The sequence below is a fragment of the Salvelinus fontinalis genome, chromosome 9 (assembly GCF_029448725.1).
Source record: "Salvelinus fontinalis isolate EN_2023a chromosome 9, ASM2944872v1, whole genome shotgun sequence".
In the NCBI taxonomy this organism is placed as follows: domain Eukaryota; kingdom Metazoa; phylum Chordata; class Actinopteri; order Salmoniformes; family Salmonidae; genus Salvelinus; species Salvelinus fontinalis.
The window spans coordinates 1,578,710-1,598,587 of NC_074673.1; the positions used below are offsets into that span (position 1 = coordinate 1,578,710).

The 19,878-nt window shown below is 46.6% G+C and overlaps 1 protein-coding gene across 3 annotated transcripts in view; it reads left to right on the forward strand.

Annotated features, from left to right (window-relative positions):
* kif23 (kinesin family member 23) overlaps positions 1 to 19,878 on the forward strand; it is a 68,327-nt gene that overhangs the window by 25,982 nt on the left and 22,467 nt on the right. For all 3 annotated transcript variants that reach the window (XM_055933042.1, XM_055933040.1, XM_055933041.1), the window contains 7 exons: positions 5,153 to 5,255; positions 6,102 to 6,181; positions 8,946 to 9,065; positions 10,048 to 10,207; positions 13,466 to 13,630; positions 14,534 to 14,700; positions 19,070 to 19,243. In XM_055933042.1, coding sequence (XP_055789017.1) covers positions 5,153 to 5,255; positions 6,102 to 6,181; positions 8,946 to 9,065; positions 10,048 to 10,207; positions 13,466 to 13,630; positions 14,534 to 14,700; positions 19,070 to 19,243 — 969 coding nt within the window. The remainder of the gene's footprint in view (positions 1 to 5,152; positions 5,256 to 6,101; positions 6,182 to 8,945; positions 9,066 to 10,047; positions 10,208 to 13,465; positions 13,631 to 14,533; positions 14,701 to 19,069; positions 19,244 to 19,878) is intronic.

The window sequence follows — 19,878 nt, forward strand, 5'->3', positions numbered from 1 at the left end:
GTGACTGGGTTCATCAGGAAGTGGATAGAGGATGTTGTTCCTACTGTGACTGGGTTCATCAGGAAGTGGATAGAGGATGTTGTTCCTACTGTGACTGGGTTCATCAGGAAGTGGATAGAGGATGTTGTTCCCACTGTGACTGGGTTCATCAGGAAGTGGATAGAGGATGTTGTTCCTACTGTGACTGGTTTCATCAGGAAGTGGATAGAGGATGTTGTTCCTACTGTGACTGGGTTCATCAGGAAGTACATAGAGGATGTTGTTCCTACTGTGACTGGGTTCATCAGGAAGTACATAGAGGATGTTGTTCCTACTGTGACTGGGTTCATCAGGAAGTGGATAGAGGATGTTGTTCCTACTGTGACTGGGTTCATCAGGAAGTGGATAGAGGATGTTGTTCCCACTGTGACTGGGTTCATCAGGAAGTGGATAGAGGATGTTGTTCCTACTGTGACTGGGTTCATCAGGAAGTGGATAGAGGATGTTGTTCCTACTGTGACTGGGTTCATCAGGAAGTGGATAGAGGATGTTGTTCCTACTGTGACTGGGTTCATCAGGAAGTGGATAGAGGATGTTGTTCCTACTGTGACTGGGTTCATCAGGAAGTGGATAGAGGATGTTGTTCCCACTGTGACTGGGTTCATCAGGAAGTGGATAGAGGATGTTGTTCCTACTGTGACCGGGTTCATCAGGAAGTGGATAGAGGATGTTGTTCCTACTGTGACTGGGTTCATCAGGAAGTGGATAGAGGATGTTGTTCCTACTGTGACTGGGTTCATCAGGAAGTGGATAGAGGATGTTGTTCCTACTGTGACTGGGTTCATCAGGAAGTGGATAGAGGATGTTGTTCCTGCTGTGACTGGGTTCATCAGGAAGTGGATAGAGGATGTTGTTCCTACTGTGACTGGGTTCATCAGGAAGTGGATAGAGGATGTTGTTCCTACTGTGACTGGGTTCATCAGGAAGTGGTAGAGGATGTTGTTCCTACGGTGACTGGGTTCATCAGGAAGTGGCTAGAGGATGTAGTTCCTACTGTGACTGGGTTCATCAGGAAGTGGATAGAGGATGTTGTTCCTACTGTGCCTGGGTTCATCAGGAAGTGGATAGAGGATGTTGTTCCTACTGTGACTGGGTTCATCAGGAAGTGGATAGAGGATGCTGTTCCTACTGTGACTGGGTTCATCAGGAAGTGGATAGAGGATGTTGTTCCCACTGTGACTGGGTTCATCAGGAAGTGGATAGAGGGTGTTGTTCCTGCTGTGACTGGGTTCATCAGGAAGTGGATAGAGGATGTTGTTCCTACTGTGACTGGGTTCATCAGGAAGTGGATAGAGGGTGTTGTTCCTACTGTGACTGGGTTCATCAGGAAGTGGATAGAGGATGTTACCACTGTGACTGGGTTCATCAGGAAGTGGATAGAGGATGTAGTTCCTACTGTGACTGGGTTTATCAGGAAGTGGATAGAGGATGTTGTTCCTACTGTGACTGGGTTCATCAGGAAGTGGATAGAGGATGTTGTTCCTACTGTGACTGGGTTCATCAGGAAGTGGATAGAGGATGTTGTTCCTACTGTGACTGGGCTTATCAGGAAGTGGATAGAGGATGTTGTTCCTACTGTGACTGGGCTTATCAGGAAGTGGATAGAGGATGTAGTTCCTACTGTGACTGGGTTTATCAGGAAGTGGATAGAGGATGTTGTTCCTGCTGTGACTGGGTTCATCAGGAAGTGGATAGAGGATGTTGTTCCTACTGTGACTGGGTTCATCAGGAAGTGGATAGAGGATGTTGTTCCTGCTGTGACTGGGTTCATCAGGAAGTGGATAGAGGATGTTGTTCCTACTGTGACTGGGTTCATCAGGAAGTGGATAGAGGATGTTGTTCCTACTGTGACTGGGTTGATCAGGAAGTGGGTAGAGGATGTGACTGGGTTCATCAGGAAGTGGGTAGAGGATGTGACTGGGTTCATCAGGAAGTGGATAGAGGATGTTGTTCCTACTGTGACTGGGTTCATCAGGAAGTGGATAGAGGATGTTGTTCCTACTGTGACTGGGTTCATCAGGAAGTAGATAGAGGATGTTGTTCCTACTGTGACTGGGTTCATCAGGAAGTGGATAGAGGATGTTGTTTCTACTGTGACTGGGTTCATCAGGAAGTGGATAGAGGATGTTGTTCCTACTGTGACTGGGTTCATCAGGAAGTGGATAGAGGATGTTGTTCCTACTGTGACTGGGTTCATCAGGAAGTGGATAGAGGATGTTGTTCCTACTGTGACTGGGTTCATCAGGAAGTGGATAGAGGATGTTGTTTCTACTGTGACTGGGTTCATCAGGAAGTGGATAGAGGATGTTGTTCCTACTGTGACTGGGTTCATCAGGAAGTGGATAGAGGATGTTGTTCCTACTGTGACTGGGTTCATCAGGAAGTGGATAGAGGATGTAGTTCCTACTGTGACTGGGTTCATCAGGAAGTGGATAGAGGATGTGACTGGGTTCATCAGGAAGTGGATAGAGGATGTTGTTCCTACTGTGACTGGGTTCATCAGGAAGTGGATAGAGGATGTTGTTCCTACTGTGACTGGGTTCATCAGGAAGTGGATAGAGGATGTTGTTCCCTCTGTGACTGGGTTCATCAGGAAGTGGATAGAGGATGTTGTTCCCTCTGTGACTGGGTTCATCAGGAAGTGGATAGAGGATGTTGTTCCTACTGTGACTGGGTTCATCAGGAAGTGGATAGAGGATGTTGTTCCTACTGTGACTGGGTTCATCAGGAAGTGGCTAGAGGATGTTGTTCCTACTGTGACTGGGTTCATCAGGAAGTGGATAGAGGATGTTGTTCCTACTGTGACTGGGTTCATCAGGAAGTGGCTAGAGGATGTTGTTCCTACTGTGACTGGGTTCATCAGGAAGTGGATAGAGGGTGTTGTTCCTACTGTGACTGGGTTCATCAGGAAGTGGATAGAGGATGTTACCACTGTGACTGGGTTCATCAGGAAGTGGATAGAGGATGTAGTTCCTACTGTGACTGGGTTTATCAGGAAGTGGATAGAGGATGTTGTTCCTACTGTGACTGGGTTCATCAGGAAGTGGATAGAGGATGTTGTTCCTACTGTGACTGGGTTCATCAGGAAGTGGATAGAGGATGTTGTTCCTACTGTGACTGGGTTCATCAGGAAGTGGATAGAGGATGTTGTTCCTACTGTGACTGGGTTCATCAGGAAGTGGATAGAGGATGTTGTTCCTACTGTGACTGGGTTCATCAGGAAGTGGATAGAGGATGTTGTTCCTACTGTGACTGGGTTCATCAGGAAGTGGGTAGAGGATGTGACTGGGTTCATCAGGAAGTGGGTAGAGGATGTGACTGGGTTCATCAGGAAGTGGATAGAGGATGTTGTTCCTACTGTGACTGGGTTCATCAGGAAGTGGATAGAGGATGTTGTTCCTACTGTGACTGGGTTCATCAGGAAGTGGATAGAGGATGTTGTTCCTACTGTGACTGGGTTCATCAGGAAGTGGATAGAGGATGTTGTTCCTACTGTGACTGGGTTCATCAGGAAGTGGATAGAGGATGTTGTTCCTACTGTGACTGGGTTCATCAGGAAGTGGATAGAGGATGTTGTTCCTGCTGTGACTGGGTTCATCAGGAAGTGGATAGAGGATGTTGTTCCTACTGTGACTGGGTTCATCAGGAAGTGGATAGAGGATGTTGTTCCTACTGTGACTGGGTTCATCAGGAAGTGGATAGAGGATGTTCCTACTGTGACTGGGTTCATCAGGAAGTGGATAGAGGATGTTGTTCCTACTGTGACTGGGTTCATCAGGAAGTGGATAGAGGATGTTGTTCCTACTGTGACTGGGCTTATGAAAGCATGTTTCACTCCAGCAGCAAGAAACAGCTGTTTTGGGGCCGTAGCGCCCGGCTGTTGTTTTGGGGCCGTAGCGCCCTGCTGTTGTTTTGGGGCCGTAGCGCCCGGCTGTTGTTTTGGGGCCGTAGCGCCCGGCTGTTGTTTTGGGGCCGTAGCGCCCGGCTGTTGTTTTGGGGCCGTAGCGCCCGGCTGCTGCGGACAGTATTTTTGTCTTCTCAAATCACCATCACATACTGTTAATGTGGGGCTTTGATGATAGTCTATTTCAAACTAGTCTTACATTACATAATGTATCTTATCTCACCACCACTAATGAGATGGATGTGGCTTGATGCATGTCACGTAGGAGCTTCTCAAAGTTAGTGGGCGTGGTCGACAGTGGGCATCTCATCTCTGCTGTCACATCCAACCTGGATCAATGTTTGGTTTTAATGCAGACGAGAGCACTGAATCCAGCTCCACACAGATATGAGCTGAGAGCACTGAATCCAGCTTCACATCGATATGAGCTGGCGACGTGTACCATGAGTTTTAATGGAGTTGGAAGTCTAAGATTTCTCAGGTCTGGGATCCCAGTGGTTTTGAACGTTGCATTAATGCTCAGAGGGAGACGGCAGGGTGTTCCCGTTGATTCAGGACCCAAAACTCCTCCGTAGTGACCCGGGAATGTGTTATCTGCAGCAGTCGGTCACATGACGGCTCGATCAGCTGTTCGATTTCACTTACTGGCATGTCAACTGAGCCGAACGGATCGGGGAAGTAGGTCCCAAAGGGCTCTTCCGAGCGTCGGAGGTGAGCAGTCAGAACTGGTGTGGGACACCGATGCTGTCTTCTGTTAGAAACATGCACAGCCAAGGGAAGGGGATAAGAATGGTTTCCTCTGAGTCCACTGATCACTCCTCTGCAGTATGGTTTTGTATTTCCCGTGCGTGCTACGCTAACCTATGGATTTTATTTTAAAAGATGGCCATACATACGATCTTTTAGCTATCTGGAAGTTTGCAGATCGGTGGTACCGACTTCAGACGAGTCCCGTCACGTTTCCGTGAGAAGACTGATTTTCGGGATGTCTCCTGGTCTGCCAAACACTGCTGTAGCTTTGCGGCTTTCCACCGCAGATGTGAAAGGCTGACATCGACATATCTCTAGCCTAAACAGATTAATTTGTCTTATTTTATTTTGATGATTTGTTTTCTGTGGGGGTATGGACATCGACTATAGGGGGGGGGGTGAAAATAACTGTCTAGTTGAAGAGTAAATATGTATAAATGTTTTACTTTGTGTGCTCAGGATAAGAATCAGGTGAGCGTCAGTCAGCTGTGCCTGGTTGACTTGGCGGGGAGTGAGCGCACGAGCAGGACCCGGGCAGAGGGCAACCGCCTCAGAGAAGCAGGTGGGTTCTAGTCACTTTCCATTCATCAATGTCAGGGTTCTCCCCGGGATCTTTTAACAAGGTGGGGCTTCTGAGTACTGAGTATAAATTTTGTTATTAAACAGGGAATTCTTTGGGGGGAACCCCGAGTATAAATAGGGAATTGTTTGGGGGGAACCCCGAGTATAAATAGGGAATTCTTTGGGGAGAACCCCCGAGTATAAATAGGGAATTCTTTGGGGAGAACCCCCGAGTATAAATAGGGAATTGTTTGGGGGGAACCCCGAGTATAAATAGGGAATTCTTTGGGGGGAACCCCCGAGTATAAATAGGGAATTCTTTGGGGGGAACCCCCGAGTATAAATAGGGAATTCTTTGGGGGGAACCCCCGAGTATAAATAGGGAATTCTTTGGGGAGAACCCCCGAGTATAAATAGGGAATTCTTTGGGGAGAACCCCCGAGTATAAATAGGGAATTCTTTGGGGAGAACCCCCGAGTATAAATAGGGAATTCTTTGGGGAGAACCCCCGAGTATAAATAGGGAATTCTTTGGGGAGAACCCCCGAGTATAAATAGGGAATTCTTTGGGGAGAACCCCCGAGTATAAATAGGGAATTCTTTGGGGAGAACCCCCGAGTATAAATAGGGAATTCTTTGGGGAGAACCCCCGAGTATAAATAGGGAATTCTTTGGGGAGAACCCCCGAGTATAAATAGGGAATTCTTTGGGGAGAACCCCCGAGTATAAATGTTATCCACTACCAGAAAACATTGTCTATACTTGGGCTGCTGAAGAAAGCTCACATTTTCTTCAGGAAATATTCCTTTTCTGCTTTTTAAGTTCAAATGTATATTTCTGATTTGCAGGTAACATCAACCAGTCGCTCATGACTTTGAGGACGTGTATCGAAGTGCTTCGGGAGAATCAAATGTGTGGCACAAATAAGGTTAGGATTGCATGTCATACATTCTGGACCATATATGTACTCCATACTACCCTTGTGTATATGAGGTTGTAGGCAGTGGAACCAACTAGGTACATTTGGGGATATGCATCTGTACTGCACCACATTATCTGGCAGTATACTGTACCGCTCTGTAATTGGCCTTGCTGCATCATAGGGTCTGTATTTGGCAGAGTAGATGGGCCATGTTCTATCGTAGGGTCTGTATTTGGCAGAGTAGACAGGCCATGCTGCATCATAGGGTCTGTATTTGGCAGAGTAGACAGGCCATGCTGTATCATAGGGTCTGTATTTGGCAGAGTAGACAGGCCATGCTGTATCGTAGGGTCTGTATTTGGCAGAGTAGACGGGCCATGCTGCATCATAGGGTCTGTATTTGGCAGAGTAGACGGGCCATGCTGCATCATAGGGTCTGTATTTGGCAGAGTAGACAGGCCATGCTGCATCATAGGGTCTGTATTTGGCAGAGTAGACGGGCCATGCTGCATCATAGGGTCTGTATTTGGCAGAGTAGACGGGCCATGCTGTATCATAGGGTCTGTATTTGGCAGAGTAGACGGGCCATGCTGTATCATAGGGTCTGTATTTGGCAGAGTAGACAGGCCATGCTGTATCATAGGGTCTGTATTTGGCAGAGTAGACAGGCCATGCTGTATCATAGGGTCTGTATTTGGCAGAGTAGACAGGCCATGCTGTATCATAGGGTCTGTATTTGGCAGAGTAGACAGGCCATGCTGTATCATAGGGTCTGTATTTGGCAGAGTAGACAGGCCATGCTGTATCATAGGGCCTGTATTTGGCAGAGTAGACAGGCCATGCTGTATCATAGGGCCTGTATTTGGCAGAGTAGACAGGCCATGCTGTATCATAGGGTCTGTATTTGGCAGAGTAGACAGGCCATGCTGTATCATAGGGTCTGTATTTGGCAGAGTAGACAGGCCATGCTGTATCATAGGGTCTGTATTTGGCAGAGTAGACAGGCCATGCTGTATCATAGGGTCTGTATTTGGCAGAGTAGACAGGCCATGCTGTATCATAGGGTCTGTATTTGGCAGAGTAGACAGGCCATGCTGTATCATAGGGTCTGTATTTGGCAGAGTAGACAGGCCATGCTGTATCATCATATGCCTGTAATACCTTCTGCACATTATGTTGATAAGTAGTTAAATTCATCCGAGGACAAAAACCAAAAATATTTTAATCTGTGCAAAAACTTTGGTTGCTATAGCTGTGTTTCCATCCAATTAGGCGACAGATTTTCTCGTGACTTTTCTAGAATCTGCATAAAGAAAATTTGCACATTTTCCCACCAAATGTACTTCATCAATCAGTGATGGCGTAGTGCATAAAATGTACTTATGTTTTCATGTGCCAAAATAAAGATGTAAAGTTCAATATGTTTCCATCACATTTTCAACTCTACTGTTTAGTCATAACTGTTGCATTAAATAGCAAATGTGTCTCCTCTGGTCTTGACATGTGCTCTGTAGCTAACAGCTGGCAGATACCGTGCTGGTAGCCTATTCTACATGATGAGTTTATTATGGATAAGAGTGAGGATATTTTTTATTAGTCAAGCATCCGTCGTCATGTCACCAGAATAAGACCCTCGATATTTATTGGACAGGATCATCAAGATCACCCCCGTGCTCTTTCACCACCCTGTGAAGTTCATCACTTATTGCATCTGCAGCTTAATAAACTGCCTGCTTTCCTAAATCAAAGGGGGAGGACTCAAGTTCACTTCCATGAGATGGTTATTATATCAATATTTGTGCATAAAAGCATTTCCACCGCCATTTCTCGCATAATTAATTTTCCAGACACAATAAAGGTCCCACCATGTTTAACAAATCTGTTTGGCGTTTATAAAATGGTAACGAAAGTTCCAGTTTCCATCACAGCTGTCATAACTTTACACTGTGCATGGAAACGTGGTTAGTGGCTAACAAAAATGGTTGCTATGCAGGTTAGTGGCTAACAATAATGGTTGCTATGCAGGTTAGTGCCTAACAAAAATGGTTGCTATGCAGGTTAATGCCTAACAAAAATGGTTGCTATGCAGGTTAGTGCCTAACAAAAATGGTTGCTAGGCAGGTTAGTGCCCAACAAAAATGGTTGCTTTGCAGGTTAGTGCCTAGCAAAAATGGTTGCTAGGCAGGTTAGTGCCCAACAAAAATGGTTGCTATGCAGGTTAGTGCCCAACAACAAGGGTTGCTATGCAGGCTGGCTAATGTCTGAAGCTACAAATGTCTACAGTTGGAAGGGCAACAAATGCATTGAATTAGGAATTCAGCTAGTAATTTAATAGGATCTTTATGAGCAAACTCAATTTTGTCTAGTTTCATAGCTTTTTATTTACTTTGATTATATCCATGATAATGTTGTATGATTTTCTCCTGGATCAGGAAACGTACACAGCATTCTCTGTACAGGCCAGGGTGAATTTCTAAAGGGAAACATGGTTTTCCGAGTTCAGGCGGACAGCAAGGTCTATACAAACCATAACTGTTGGAAATCCAATGCTAGGCTAGAAGCTGTGTGTTAATACGTGTCGTATTGCTTATAGTAATATTGGTCGCGTGTCAGAGGGGTTGTTGGTCTGTGTGAATCCTTAGGACTGGGCTAAAGTTTAGCCCGGGGCTAACAACGTGTGACTACATGCTAATCCAGCCCAGAGCCAGTCTAGCCTGGGGCTAAGAACAAGACACTATGAACAGGCCTAATGTAAATCTCTCTCTTCCAGATGGTTCCATACCGTGACTCCAAGGTGACTCACTTGTTCAAGAACTACTTCGACGGGGAGGGTAAAGTACGGATGGTTGTATGTGTCAATCCTAAAGCCGACGACTACGAAGAAACCATGGTGAGTCCATTATCCCCTACTTGGAATAATTCTCTTCTTTAGGTGTTGTTTTCAGGAGTGTATGTGTCTTTGTGCCTGACATTTTTCTATGGTGCCAAAATGACTGACTGATTGAACCCACAGTCTTGGCTTTGAGCTTCATGCTTTTACTTACTGAGCCACACCGGTCCATTGTTGATTTGTCTGTTTCTGTAGCTGGGGATCTGTCTGTTTCTGTCGCTGGCCATCTGTCTGTGTTTCTGTCGCTGGCCATCTGTCTGTGTTTCTGTCGCTGGCCATCTGTCTGTGTTTCTGTCGCTGGCCATCTGTCTGTGTTTCTGTCGCTGGGCATCTGTCTGTGTTTCTGTCGCTGGGCATCTGTCTGTGTTTCTGTCGCTGGGCATCTGTCTGTGTTTCTGTCGCTGGGCATCTGTCTGTGTTTCTGTCGCTGGGCATCTGTCTGTGTTTCTGTCGCTGGGCATCTGTCTGTGTTTCTGTCGCTGGGCATCTGTCTGTGTTTCTGTCGCTGGGCATCTGTCTGTGTTTCTGTCGCTGGGCATCTGTCTGTGTTTCTGTCGCTGGGCATCTGTCTGTGTTTCTGTCGCTGGGCATCTGTCTGTGTTTCTGTCGCTGGGCATCTGTCTGTGTTTCTGTCGCTGGGCATCTGTCTGTGTTTCTGTAGCTGGGCATCTGTCTGTGTTTCTGTAGCTGGGCATCTGTCTGTGTTTCTGTAGCTGGGCATCTGTCTGTGTTTCTGTAGCTGGGCATCTGTCTGTGTTTCTGTAGCTGGGCATCTGTCTGTGTTTCTGTAGCTGGGCATCTGTCTGTGTTTCTGTAGCTGGGCATCTGTCTGTGTTTCTGTAGCTGGGCATCTGTCTGTGTTTCTGTAGCTGGGCATCTGTCTGTGTTTCTGTAGCTGGCCATCTGTCTGTGTTTCTGTAGCTGGCCATCTGTCTGTGTTTCTGTAGCTGGGCATCTGTCTGATCTGTGTTTGTTTCTGCAGCTGGTGATGCGTTTTGCTGAGATGACCCAGGAGGTAGAGGTAGCGAGGCCCGTGGACAGGCCCATCTGTGGCTTAGCTGCTGGGCGCCGGCAGAAAAACCAAGCCTTCAAAGACGAGTTGTCGCGACGTCTGGAGGAACGAGGAGGTCCTGTCAATGCAGGTAGAGAGGGTGGCTGTTGGGTTAGGGTTAGGGTTACTCTCCGTCAGAACCACCAACCCGCGACGCCTGGAGGAACGAGGAGGTCCTGTCAATGCAGGTAGAGAGGGTGGCTGTTGGGTTAGGGTTAGGTTACTCTCCGTCAGAACCACCAACCCGCGACGCCTGGAGGAACGAGGAGGTCCTGTCAACGCAGGTAGAGAGGGTGGCTGTTGGGTTAGGGTTAGGGTTACTCTCCGTCAGAACCACCAACCCGCGACGCCTGGAGGAACGAGGAGGTCCTGTCAACGCAGGTAGAGAGGGTGGCTGTTGGGTTAGGGTTAGGGTTACTCTCCATCAGAACCACCAACCCGCGACGCCTGGAGGAACGAGGAGGTCCTGTCAACGCAGGTAGAGAGGGTGGCTGTTGCACTTTGAGTAATAATATTTATCATGCCGCTTGCCAGAAGCTTTTATTCAAAGTCACTCACGGCACAGTGACGGTATACAGTGACTTCAGAAAGTATTCATACCCCTTGACTTATTCTACGTTTTGTTACAGCCTGAATTCAAAATGGATTTAATTGTCTGGATTGTACAATATTTGCCAATTTTTTATTTAAAAAAATATATATATTTTTTCAAAATTATTGACACTCTGTCAAATTGGTTGTTGAATATTGCTAGACAATCATTTTCAAGTCTTACCATAGATTTTCAACTTGGCCACTCAGGAACATTTAATGTCTTCTTGGTAAGCAGTGTCTATTCGACCTTGTGTTTTAGGTTATTGTCCTGCGGAAAGGTGAATTAATATCCCAGTGTCTGGTGGAAAGCAGACTGAACCAGGTTTTCCTCTAGGATTTTGCCTGTCGTTAGCTCAATACTGTTTACTTGTATCCTAAAAAATAACTCCCTAGTCCTTAATTATTACAAGCATACCCATAACATGATGCAGCCACAACCATGCTTGAACATATGGAGAGTGGTACTCAGTAATGTGTTGTATTGGAGCGTGGTACTCAGTAATGTGTTGTATTGGAGAGTGGTACTCAGTAATGTGTTGTATTGGCTAGTGGTACTCAGTAATGTGTTGTATTGGAGAGTGGTACTCAGTAATGTGTTGTATTGGAGCGTGGTACTCAGTAATATGTTGTATTGGAGAGTGGTACTCAGTAATGTGTTGTATTGGAGAGTGGTACTCAGTAATGTGTTGTATTGGAGAGTGGTACTCAGTAATGTGTTGTATTGGAGAGTGGTACTCAGTAATGTGTTGTATTGGAGAGTGGTACTCAGTAATGTGTTGTATTGGAGAGTCGTACTCAGTAATGTGTTGTATTGGAGAGTGGTACTCAGTAATGTGTTGTATTGGAGAGTGGTACTCAGTAATGTGTTGTATTGGAGAGTGGTACTCAGTAATGTGTTGTATTGGAGAGTGGTACTCAGTAATGTGTTGTATTGGAGAGTGGTACTCAGTAATGTGTTGTATTGGAGAGTGGTACTCAGTAATGTGTTGTATTGGAGAGTGGTACTCAGTAATGTGTTGTATTGGAGAGTGGTACTCAGTAATGTGTTGTATTGGAGAGTGGTACTCAGTAATGTGTTGTATTGGAGAGTGGTACTCAGTAATGTGTTGTATTGGAGAGTGGTACTCAGTAATGTGTTGTATTGGAGAGTGGTACTCAGTAATGTGTTGTATTGGCTATTGGTACTCAGTAATGTGTTGTATTGGCTAGTGGTACTCAGTAATGTGTTGTATTGGAGAGTGGTACTCAGTAATGTGTTGTATTGGAACGTGGTACTCAGTAATGTGTTGTATTGGAGAGTGGTACTCAGTAATGTGTTGTATTGGAGAGTGGTACTCAGTAATGTGTTGTATTGGAGAGTGGTACTCAGTAATGTGTTGTATTGGAGAGTGGTACTCAGTAATGTGTTGTATTGGAGAGTGGTACTCAGTAATGTGTTGTATTGGAGAGTGGTACTCAGTAATGTGTTGTATTGGAGAGTGGTACTCAGTAATGTGTTGTATTGGAGAGTGGTACTCAGTAATGTGTTGTATTGAATAGTGGTACTCAGTAATGTGTTGTATTGGAGAGTGGTACTCAGTAATGTGTTGTATTGGAGAGTGGTACTCAGTAATGTGTTGTATTGGAGAGTGGTACTCAGTAATGTGTTGTATTGGAGAGTGGTACTCAGTAATGTGTTGTATTGGAGAGTGGTACTCAGTAATGTGTTGTATTGGAGAGTGGTACTCAGTAATGTGTTGTATTGGAGAGTGGTACTCAGTAATGTGTTGTATTGGAGAGTGGTACTCAGTAATGTGTTGTATTGGAGAGTGGTACTCAGTAATGTGTTGTATTGGAGCGTGGTACTCAGTAATGTGTTGTATTGGAGCGTGGTACTCAGTAATGTGTTGTATTGGAGAGTGGTACTCAGTAATGTGTTGTATTGGAGAGTGGTACTCAGTAATGTGTTGTATTGGAGAGTGGTACTCAGTAATGTGTTGTATTGGAGAGTGGTACTCAGTAATGTGTTGTATTGGAGAGTGGTACTCAGTAATGTGTTGTATTGGAGAGTGGTACTCAGTAATGTGTTGTATTGGAGAGTGGTACTCAGTAATGTGTTGTATTGGAGAGTGGTACTCAGTATTGTGTTGTATTGGAGCGTGGTACTCAGTAATGTGTTGTATTGGAGCGTGGTACTCAGTAATGTGTTGTATTGGAGAGTGGTACTCAGTAATGTGTTGTATTGGAGCGTGGTACTCAGTAATGTGTTGTATTGGAGAGTGGTACTCAGTAATGTGTTGTATTGGAGAGTGGTACTCAGTAATATGTTGTATTGGAGAGTGGTACTCAGTAATGTGTTGTATTGGAGAGTGGTACTCAGTAATGTGTTGTATTGGAGAGTGGTACTCAGTAATGTGTTGTATTGGAGAGTGGTACTCAGTAATGTGTTGTATTGGAGCGTGGTACTCAGTAATGTGTTGTATTGGAGAGTGGTACTCAGTAATGTGTTGTATTGGAGAGTGGTACTCAGTAATGTGTTGTATTGGAGAGTGGTACTCAGTAATGTGTTGTATTGGAGAGTGGTACTCAGTAATGTGTTGTATTGGAGAGTGGTACTCAGTAATGTGTTGTATTGGAGAGTGGTACTCAGTAATGTGTTGTATTGGATTTGCCCCAAACACAACACGTTGCAGTAAATGATGAGTCGCTAGGTGCCACGGTCTTATCCAATGTCTTTTAGTTCTGAACTGTGTTCTGTTTCCCCCTCTGGGTCTAGAATCCACCCAGTCAGTGATGCACCAACTGCTCCAGAACCTTCCCCCTCTGCCTGCCAGCGAGATCACGGACCCCCATGATGACGTCACTCTGCCCCGCCTCATAGAGGCGCTGGAGAAGAGACACAAGATCAGGCAGATGATGACCCAGGAGTACAACAGGGCTGGTAGGATGGGGACCCAGGAGTACAACAGGGCTGGTAGGATGGGGACCCAGGAGTACAACAGGGCTGGTAGGATGGGGACCCAGGAGTACAACAGGGCTGGTAGGATGGGGACCCAGGAGTACAACAGGGCTGGTAGGATGGGGACCCAGGAGTACAACAGGGCTGGTAGGATGGGGACCCAGGAGTACAACAGGGCTGGTAGGATGGGGACCCAGGAGTACAACAGGGCTGGTAGGATGGGGACCCAGGAGTACAACAGGGCTGGTAGGATGGGGACCCAGGAGTACCGACAGGGCTGGTAGGATGGGGACCCAGGAGTCCCGACAGGGCTGGTAGGATGGGGACCCAGGAGTCCCGACAGGGCTGGTAGGATGGGGACCCAGGAGTCCCGACAGGGCTGGTAGGATGATGACCCAGGAGTACCGACAGGGCTGGTAGGATGGGGACCCAGGAGTACCGACAGGGCTGGTAGGATGGGGACCCAGGAGTACCGACAGGGCTGGTAGGATGGGGACCCAGGAGTACCGACAGGGCTGGTAGGATGGGGACCCAGGAGTACCGACAGGGCTGGTAGGATGGGGACCCAGGAGTACCGACAGGGCTGGTAGGATGGGGACCCAGGAGTACCGACAGGGCTGGTAGGATGGGGACCCAGGAGTACCGACAGGGCTGGTAGGATGGGGACCCAGGAGTACCGACAGGGCTGGTAGGATGGGGACCCAGGAGTACCGACAGGGCTGGTAGGATGGGGACCCAGGAGTACAACAGGGCTGGTAGGATGGGGACCCAGGAGTACAACAGGGCTGGTAGGATGAGGACCACAAACTCATCAAGCTGGTTCTAGGGCTTTTTGATCACGTCTTATTTTGTATTCCTTCTCTTTCCTTCCCTTTCTCCATCCAGCCGACATGTTTAAGTCCAAGCTCCAGGAGCTGGACAGTAGCCTGGTCTCCAAGGAGAACTTCATCCAGGACCAGAGAGGTCAACTGGGAGAGAAGGACAAGACCCTTCATAGCCAGAAGACTGAGATAGACCGTCTGGAGAAGAAGTCCAAGATGCTGGAGTACAAGGTAAACACAATGAAATAGTACAGACTATACTGCTGGCCTTCACCAATCACTACAAGGTATGACAGAGAACAAGCTACATGGTCAGGTAGGTACAGGCGGCCATATTGAGTGTACCGGGCAGGTGGGTGACAGGCGGCCATATTGAGTGTACCGGTCAGGTGGGTGACAGGCGGCCATATTGAGTGTACCGGTCAGGTAGGTACAGACGGCCATATGGAGTGTACCAGTCAGGTGGGTGGCAGGCGGCCATATTGAGTGTACCGGTCAGGTAGGTGGCAGGCGGCCATATTGAGTGTACCGGTCAGGTGGGTGGCAGGCGGCCATATTGAGTGTACCGGTCAGGTAGGTGGCATGCGGCCATATTGAGTGTACCGGTCAGGTGGGTGGCAGGCGGCCATATGGAGTGTACCGGTCAGGTAGGTGGCAGGCGGCCATATTGGGTGTACCGGTCAGGTAGGTGGCAGGCGGCCATATGGAGTGTACCGGTCAGGTAGGTGGCAGGCGGCCATATTGAGTGTACCGGTCAGGTGGGTGGCAGGCGGCCATATGGAGTGTACCGGTCAGGTGGGTGGCAGGCGGCCATATGGAGTGTACCGGTCAGGTAGGTGGCAGGCGGCCATATTGAGTGTACCGGTCAGGTAGGTGGCAGGCGGCCATATGGAGTGTACCGGTCAGGTGGGTGGCAGGCGGCCATATGGAGTGTACCGGTCAGGTAGGTGGCAGGCGGCCATATGGAGTGTACCGGTCAGGTAGGTGGCAGGCGGCCATATTGAGTGTACCGGTCAGGTGGGTGGCAGGCGGCCATATGGAGTGTACCGGTCAGGTAGGTGGCAGGCGGCCATATTGGGTGTACCGGTCAGGTGGGTGGCAGGCGGCCATATGGAGTGTACCGGTCAGGTGGGTGGCAGGCGGCCATATGGAGTGTACCGGTCAGGTGGGTGGCAGGCGGCCATATTGGGTGTACCGGTCAGGTAGGTGGCAGGCCTATTTCATGAAGCATGAGATGTTTTCCATTTCATATTGAGTGGTTATTGAAAGGAAGAGGGATGGAAAGATTTTTCTAATAAATTGAAGAACTATTGTCATTTTCAATAGATGTAAAAACAGACTTTGTTTACTTGCTGTTTTGAGGTGAAAACATTACTTTGAGATGGTGGTGCGTTAAGCCAATCAGAAATACTTTCAGATCCCCAGATGGGAACATTTATATGCCTACAGTTCTGGTAGCCTATAGGCCTAGTTCTCTGTGTAACCAGGTAGCCTATAGGCTTACTTCTATGTGTAACCAGGTAGCCTATAGGCTTACTTCTCTGTGTAACCAGGTAGCCTATAGGCTTACTTCTATGCGTAACCAGGTAGCCTATAGGCTTACTTCTATGTGTAACCAGGTAGCCTATAGGCTTACTTCTATGTGTAACCAGGTAGCCTATAGGCTTACTTCTATGTGTAACCAGGTAGCCTATAGGCTTACTTCTCTGTGTAACCAGGTAGCCTATAGGCTTACTTCTATGCGTAACCAGGTAGCCTATAGGCTTACTTCTATGTGTAACCAGGTAGCCTATAGGCTTACTTCTATGCGTAACCAGGTAGCCTATAGGCCTAGTTTTATGCGTAACCAGGTAGCCTATAGGCTTACTTCTATGTGTAACCAGGTAGCCTATAGGCCTAGTTCTATGTAACCGGGTAGCCTATAGGTCTAGTTCTGTGTAACCAGGTAGCCTATAGGCTTACTTCTATGTGTAACCAGGTAGCCTATAGGCTTACTTCTATGTGTAACCAGGTAGCCTATAGGCTTACTTCTATGTGTAACCAGGTAGCCTATAGGCTTACTTCTATGTGTAACCAGGTAGCCTATAGGCTTACTTCTATGTGTAACCAGGTAGCCTATAGGCTTACTTCTATGTGTAACCAGGTAGCCTATAGGCTTACTTCTATGTGTAACCAGGTAGCCTATAGGCTTACTTCTATGTGTAACCAGGTAGCCTATAGGCTTACTTCTATGTGTAACCAGGTAGCCTATAGGCTTACTTCTATGTGTAACCAGGTAGCCTATAGGCTTACTTCTATGTGTAACCAGGTAGCCTATAGGCTTACTTCTATGTGTAACCAGGTAGCCTATAGGCTTACTTCTATGTGTAACCAGGTAGCCTATAGGCTTACTTCTATGTGTAACCAGGTAGCCTATAGGCCTAGTTCTATGTGTAACCAGGTAGCCTATAGGCTTACTTCTATGTGTAACCAGGTAGCCTATAGGCTTACTTCTATGTGTAACCAGGTAGCCTATAGGCTTACTTCTCTGTGTAACCAGGTAGCCTATAGGCTTACTTCTATGTGTAACCAGGTAGCCTATAGGCCTAGTTCTATGTGTAACCAGGTAGCCTATAGGCTTACTTCTATGTGTAACCAGGTAGCCTATAGGCTTACTTCTATGTGTAACCAGGTAGCCTATAGGCCTAGTTCTATGTGTAACCAGGTAGCCTATAGGCTTACTTCTATGTGTAACCAGGTAGCCTATAGGCTTACTTCTCTGTGTAACCAGGTAGCCTATAGGCTTAGTTCTATGTGTAACCAGGTAGCCTATAGGCCTAGTTCTATGTGTAACCAGGTAGCCTATAGGCTTACTTCTATGTGTAACCAGGTAGCCTATAGGCTTACTTCTCTGTGTAACCAGGTAGCCTATAGGCTTAGTTCTATGTGTAACCAGGTAGCCTATAGGCTTACTTCTATGTGTAACCAGGTAGCCTATAGGCTTACTTCTCTGTGTAACCAGGTAGCCTATAGGCCTAGTTCTATGTGTAACCAGGTAGCCTATAGGCCTAGTTCTATGTGTAACCAGGTAGCCTATAGGCCTAGTTCTATGTGTAACTGGGGAGCCTATAGGCCTAGTTCTATGTGTAACTGGGGAGCCTATAGGCTTAGTTCTATGTGTAACCGGGTAGCCTATAGGCTTACTTCTATGTGTAACCAGGTAGCCTATAGGCTTACTTCTCTGTGTAACCAGGTAGCCTATAGGCTTACTTCTATGTGTAACCAGGTAGCCTATAGGCCTAGTTCTATGTGTAACCAGGTAGCCTATAGGCTTACTTCTATGTGTAACCAGGTAGCCTATAGGCTTACTTCTATGTGTAACCAGGTAGCCTATAGGCCTAGTTCTATGTGTAACCAGGTAGCCTATAGGCTTACTTCTATGTGTAACCAGGTAGCCTATAGGCTTACTTCTCTGTGTAACCAGGTAGCCTATAGGCTTAGTTCTATGTGTAACCAGGTAGCCTATAGGCCTAGTTCTATGTGTAACCAGGTAGCCTATAGGCTTACTTCTCTGTGTAACCAGGTAGCCTATAGGCCTAGTTCTATGTGTAACCAGGTAGCCTATAGGCCTAGTTATATGTGTAACCAGGTAGCCTATAGGCTTACTTCTATGTGTAACCAGGTAGCCTATAGGCTTACTTCTATGTGTAACCAGGTAGCCTATAGGCTTACTTCTATGCGTAACCGGGTAGCCTATAGGCTTACTTCTATGTGTAACCAGGTAGCCTATAGGCCTAGTTCTATGTGTAACTGGGGAGCCTATAGGCTTAGTTCTATGTGTAACCGGGTAGCCTATAGGCCTAGTTCTATGTGTAACTGGGGAGCCTATAGGCCTAGTTTTATGTGTAACCGGGTAGCCTATAGGCCTAGTTCTGTGCGTAACCGGGGAGCCTATAGGCTTACTTCTATGTGTAACCAGGTAGCCTATAGGCCTAGTTCTATGTGTAACCAGGTAGCCTATAGGCCTAGTTCTATGTGTAACCAGGTAGCCTATAGGCTTACTTCTATGTGTAACCAGGTAGCCTATAGGCCTAGTTCTATGTGTAACCAGGTAGCCTATAGGCTTACTTCTATGTGTAACCAGGTAGCCTATAGGCCTAGTTCTATGTGTAACCAGGTAGCCTATAGGCGGTGCTCTTCCTTATTCAACATTGACAAGGGCTCTCCAAAGACCATGACTAAATTGTCAACGATGAAATAAACAAACTTTTTCCTCAAAAGTGTAGCATAGGCTCTACAAACAACGTGTCCTCTCAGACAATGACAACAGTAAGACTGGAATAATAATATAGTGAATGTATTTACATAAATTACCATAACTCCTATCATTTACAAATGTTTATTTGGTTAACAGAGAATGTACTGCTGGTGATTTATATGTAATGGAGAATTGATAGACACTCAAACGCAAACAATTCACACAATGCAGTTAGTCTTTGTCCACCAATCAATCAACCAGTCGACTAAATGGGATCAGCCCTAGTGAACCGGTCAGGTATTTCCTGGTCTGTAGTGCCATGTACTGTCACTTAACATCTCTCTCTCTCTCGCTCTCCGTCAGATTGAGATCCTGCAGAAGACCACCAACATCTATGAGGATGACAAGCGTACGTTACAGCAGGAGCTGGAGAGCAGAGAGCAGCGTCTGCAGAGAGAGCAGACGGAGAAGAGACGCATGGAGCAGCGCATGCAGGGCATGGTCCAGGACACCAAACACAAGTGGGAGAAGGAGTGTGTGAGTAGACTAGAGGAGGAGGATCTCTCTCTCTGCCGCAGCAGGAGGAGGGGGATCTCTCTCTGTGCCGCAGGAGGGGGATCTTTGCCCTGGGGCTTGTAAACAAAAACGGAGAAATGGAGAGATCTACGGGGCTTTATCCAAGTCCAGCCAAACTTTTGATACAGGAAACAGTGATGAGTATCAACTTTCACCTGTAACAAAACAAAGGGCATTATGGGAGATGACATCTAAAGGTTTAACAGTAGTAGCAGCTGCACTTTGATAAATAACATCACCATAATCAACAACCGATAGAAAGGTTGACTGAATAATCTGCTTCCTACCGCTCAGAGAAAGACACCGTCTGTTTCTGTAGAAAAAGACCACTTTAAACCTTAGCTTCCTCAGCCAGAAGAAGTTAACCAGCTCATCTATATGTTTTATAAACGTCCAATCCAGATCGATCCAAAGGCCTCAGTATTTATCTGCAGGAACACGTTCCGTTGGAGAACCGTCTAAATGACTGAACATGCAGTTTATCTGGAACATTCTTACCAGACTTTAAAAACAGTGTATTTAGTTTTTGCTCAAGTTTTAAATCGGCAAAGGGATTCCTGCATACAGTGCATTCAGGAAGTATTCAGGCCCCTTGA